The 5,473-nt window shown below is 54.1% G+C and overlaps 1 protein-coding gene across 1 annotated transcript; it reads left to right on the plus strand.

Annotated features, from left to right (window-relative positions):
• Nucleotides 1-948: 948 nt before the first annotated feature.
• LOC116376186 (extensin-like) lies at nt 949-4,140 on the plus strand. Its single transcript, XM_031835362.1, has 2 exons — nt 949-971; nt 1,452-4,140. Exons 1-2 carry the CDS (start codon nt 949-951, stop codon nt 4,138-4,140), a joined length of 2,712 nt encoding a protein of 903 aa, XP_031691222.1.
• Nucleotides 4,141-5,473: the final 1,333 nt, after the last annotated feature.

The following is a 5,473-nucleotide window of genomic DNA, read 5'->3' on the forward strand; positions in this document are numbered from 1 at the left end:
TATATATATATACGTTTGCCCCACTAAGATGAATTTACATGCATTAATATATATATATACATTTGCCCCACTAAGATGAATTTACATGCATTAATATATATATATATATTTGCCCCACCAAGATGAATTTACATGCTGAAATCGCCACTGGTCCAGTATGAGCCCAATGTGTGTCTATGGGAATAATATGCAGACTTAAGCTTGTCACCTGCCTTCCTGCCTTTGGGACAACGACTCCCATTGTTAGGGCGGAGACATGAGCATCTCGTCATTATGTGCAGATCTCTTGTTTCAGCCTCTTGCATATTGGAAAGGAAAGTTGGCAGGTGCACAGTGCACTGTTAGGATGCAGGGTTGCCCTAAAGTAAATTGATGTTTCGCCAAAATTATATAATTACCCGTCTAAATCAAATCATTATAAATACTTCACCAGGGAGCATCACTGAGCCACAGAGGATCATTAGCTCATTAAAAATGTTTTGCTGTGGATTGTTTCAGATCACAAGTGTGTGTTCAGTTTGGGTAGTGGGAGTAGGTCTCGCTGATTGAGTTGCGGCTATCAGTGAAAAGCGTCTAAAATACACTACCATTCAAAAGTTTGGGGTCACTTAGAAATGGCCTTGTTTTGAAAGACAAGCAATTTTGTTTGTCCATTTAAAATAAGATAAGATTATGATCGGAAATACAGGGTAGACTTTATTAATGTTGTAAATGACTATTGTAGCTGGAAACAGCAGATTGTTAATGGACTATCTACTCCAGGATGCTGGCCTTCTAGGCAGAGTTCCTCTGTCCAGTGTCTGTGTTCTTTGGCCCATCTTAATATTTTATTTTTATTGGTCAGTCTGAGATATGGCATGTTCTTTGCAACACTGCCTAGAAGGCCAGCATCCTGGAGTTGCCTCTTCACTGTTGATGCTGAGACTGGTGTTTTGCGGGTACTATTTAATGAAGCTACCCGTTGACGACTTGTGAGTCATCTGTTTCTCAAACTAGACACTCTAATGTACTTGTCCTCTTGCTCAGTTGTGCACCGGGGCCTCACACTCGTCTTTCTATTCTGGTTAGAGCCAGTTTGTGCTGTTCTGTGAATGGAGTAGTACACAGCCTTGCACGAGATCTTCAGTTTCTTGGCAATTTCCCACATGGAATAGCCTTCATTTCTCACTAGCAATAGCTCAAGTCAAGACAGGTGGAGAAGAGAGATAAATGTGGTTAAAAGAACCATACTTTTTGTCAGGATATTTTCTACTGTTTTTATTTGTTGGCTTTAGACATATGTATTTCACTTAGTTCATGATGGAAGTTATAGGCCTAATGCTGCATTGGCCTATAGGTTATCTCTGAGTTCTATGGAAGTTATAGGCCTACTTTTGCATTGGCCTGTAGGTTATCTCTGAGTTCTATGGAAGTTATAGGCCCCACCCAGTCTCCACCCACTCTCCACCCAGGACCCATCCGGTCTCCACCCAGTCTCCACCCAGTCTAACCCAAGACCCACCCAGTCTCCACCCAGGACCCACCCAGTCTCCACCCAGTCTCCACCCAGGACCCACCCAGTCGCCACCCAGGCTCCACCCAGGACCCACCCAGGACCCACCCAGGACCCACCCAGGACCCACCCAGTATCCACCCAGGACCCACCAAGTCTCCACCCAGTCTCCACCCAGTCTCCACCCAGGACCCACCCAGTCTCCACCCAGTCTCCACCCAGTCTCCACCCAGTCTCCACCCAGGACACACCCAGGACCCACCCAGGACACACCCAGGACAAACCCAATCGCCACCCAGGCTCCACCCAGTCTCCACCCAGTCTCCACCCAGGACCCACCCAGTCTCCACCCAGTCTCCACCCAGGACCCACCCAGGACACACCCAGGACAAACCCAGTCTCCACCCAGTCTCCACCCAGGACCCACCCAGTCTTCACCCAGTCTTCACCCAGTTTCCTCCCAGGACCCCTCCAGTTTCCACCCAGGACCCACCCAGTCCCATCCAGGACCTACCCAGCCTCCACCCAGGACCCACCCAGTCTCCACCCAGTCTCCACCCAGGACCCACCGAGTCTCCACCCAGTCTTCACCCAGTTTCCTCCCAGGACCCACCCAGTCTCCACCCAGGACCCACCCAGTCCCACCCAGGACCTACCCAGCCTCCACCCAGGACCCACCCAGTCTCCACCGAGTCTCCCTCAGTCTCCACCCAGGACCCACCCAGTATCCACCCAGGACCCACCCAGTCTCCACTCAGGACCCACCCAGTCTCTACACAGTCTCTACCCAGACTCTACCCAGGACCCACCCAGTCTCCAACCAGGCTCCACCCAGTCTCAACCCAGGACCCACCCAGGACACACCCAGGACAAACCCAATCGCCACCCAGGCTCCACCCAGGACCCACCCAGGACCCACCCAGTATCCACCCAGGACCCACCCAGTCTCTACCCAGTCTCCACCAGGACCCACCCAGGACCCACCCAGTCTCTACACAGTCTCTACCCAGACTCTACCCAGGACCCACCCAGTCTCCACCCAGTCTCCACCCAGGACAAACCCAGTCTCCACCCAGTCTCCACCCAGGACCCACCCAGTCTCCACCCAGTCTCCACCAGGACCCATCCAGTCTCCACCCAGGACCCACCGAGTCTCCACCCAGTCTTCACCCAGTTTCCTCCCAGGACCCCTCCAGTTTCCACCCAGGACCCACCCAGTCCCATCCAGGACCTACCCAGCCTCCACCCAGGACCCACCCAGTCTCCACCCAGTCTCCACCCAGGACCCACCGAGTCTCCACCCAGTCTTCACCCAGTTTCCTCCCAGGACCCACCCAGTCTCCACCCAGGACCCACCCAGTCCCACCCAGGACCTACCCAGCCTCCACCCAGGACCCACCCAGTCTCCACCGAGTCTCCCTCAGTCTCCACCCAGGACCCACCCAGTCTCCACCCAGGACCCACCCAGTCTCCACCCAGGACCCACCCAGTCTCCACCCAGGACCCACCCAGGACCCACCCAGTCTCTACACAGTCTCTACCCAGACTCTACCCAGGACCCACCCAGTCTCCACCCAGTCTCCCTCAGTTTCCACCCAGGACCCACCCAGTCTCCACCCAGTCTCCACCCAGGACCCACCCAGTCTCCATCCAGGATCCACCCAGGACCCACCCAGTCTCTACACAGTCTCTACCTAGGACCCACCCAGTCTCCACCCAGTCTCCCTCAGTCTCCACCCAGGACCCACCCAGTCTCCACCCAGTCTCCACCCAGGACCCACCCAGGACCCACCCAGGACCCACCTAGTCTCCACCCAGTCTCCACCCAGGACCCACCCAGTCTCCACCCAGTCTCCACCCAGGACCCATCCAGTCTCCACCCAGGACCCACCGAGTCTCCACCCAGTCTTCACCCAGTTTCCTCCCAGGACCCCTCCAGTTTCCACCCAGGACCCACCCAGTCCCATCCAGGACCTACCCAGCCTCCACCCAGGACCCACCCAGTCTCCACCCAGTCTCCACCCAGGACCCACCGAGTCTCCACCCAGTCTTCACCCAGTTTCCTCCCAGGACCCACCCAGTCTCCACCCAGGAACCACCCAGTCCCACCCAGGACCTACCCAGCCTCCACCCAGGACCCACCCAGTCTCCACCGAGTCTCCCTCAGTCTCCACCCAGGACCCACCCAGTCTCCACCCAGGACCCACCCAGTCTCCACCCAGGACCCACCCAGGACCCACCCAGTCTCTACACAGTCTCTACCCAGACTCTACCCAGGACCCACCCAGTCTCCACCCAGTCTCCCTCAGTTTCCACCCAGGACCCACCCAGTCTCCACCCAGTCTCCACCCAGGACCCACCCAGTCTCCACCCAGGACCCACCCAGTCTCCACCCAGGACCCACCCAGTCTCCATCCAGGACCCACCCAGTCTCCACCCAGTCTCCACCCAGGACCCACCGAGTCTCCACCCAGTCCCACCCAGGACCCACCCAGTCTCTACACAGTCTCTACCCAGGACCCACCCAGTCTCCACCCAGTCTCCCTCAGTCTCCACCCAGGACCCACCCAGTCTCCACCCAGTCTCCACCCAGGACCCACCCAGGACCCACCCAGGACCCACCCAGGACCCACCCAGGACCCACCTAGTCTCCACCCAGTCTCCACCCAGGACACCCAGGACCCACCCAGGACCCACCCAGGACCCACCCAGTCTCCACCCAGGACCCACCCAGGACCCACCCAGGACCCACCCACCACCTGTTATCCGCTGGGAAACACTTGGTAACACTGCAGCAATCCTGACTGTACTGTAGCTACATTTTATCAACACACTACCTCAAAACACAGGTCATAAATCATATCGCTCTGGTCTCTGATACAGTCTATAGTCTAAGAGACCAACAAACAGTAACCAAAGCATTAGTCCAAACACTCCCATATATTGATGCACTAGCCAAACACACAGCTAAATAATGAAGCATCAGCTAAATAGTCTCCTCATTGGCCAAAAGCCCATGGAGCAGTGACGTACCTGACTGCTGTCTGTGACAGAGCACAGACTGGCCTCCTATTCCCCTCTGTTTAGAGAGAGGCAGAGAGAAGCCAGACACCTGCACTAGAGCCAGCCTGGCTTCCATCACACACACCAGCCACAAACACAACTGGGTCACAGAGAAGCACAGCCCTGATAGACTGATAAACTCAGTGGCTGAACTGACCCAAGGCCTTGTTCTGCTCTGTTCAGCTGTGCTTTGCTCTGGGCGCTAGTTAGCATAGCAAGTTCCCCTGGACACATACACAGCTGCTCATTTGTAGGGGCAATTAGGGGCTCTGACAGGTGTATGTGTCTGTGTTTGTGTGTGTAGCTGTAATTAGGAGCTCTGACAAGTACATATTAGCAAAGTAACTGATCTGAAGCCTGTTTACCTACTCGTCAGGGTTCACTGCCCACAGAGAGCTCTGCCTCACGCTAAGCTAACACACACACACACACACATACACAGCTTTATGCAACACGCTACATTACGTTAGTGTAGCTCAGCTAATGTTTGCTGCTCAGCCTCGCTGCCTCGGTCACCCCAGCTGTTTCCTTCACCCTTACTCTGTGTGTGTGTTTGTGTGCATGCGTGTGCATGTGTGTGTTCATGTATGAGTGAGTCTCCTATGGACAGGCAGATATTTCATAGCATATTACAGAGCGCTCTGCAGAATTGACAGTGTTTGTGTAAGTCTCTATATAAACACTGACTCATTACAGTCCACCGAAACCATCACTTTAGAAGCACTTGGAGTATAAGGGCTAAGAGAGAGATTCTAATAATTTCTGCTCCATATTTCATTGTGTGTCCTTCACACCTAAAATGAACAACGATGCACCCCAGAGGCATTGTTGTATTCAGGTTATTTTCCAGTCAACCTGTGTCACCTATATCATGCTATAAAATTAATGATTGACTTATTGTATTTCTTATTGTTTAGC

This window comes from Oncorhynchus kisutch, linkage group LG1, assembly GCF_002021735.2.
Source record: "Oncorhynchus kisutch isolate 150728-3 linkage group LG1, Okis_V2, whole genome shotgun sequence".
Taxonomy (NCBI): domain Eukaryota; kingdom Metazoa; phylum Chordata; class Actinopteri; order Salmoniformes; family Salmonidae; genus Oncorhynchus; species Oncorhynchus kisutch.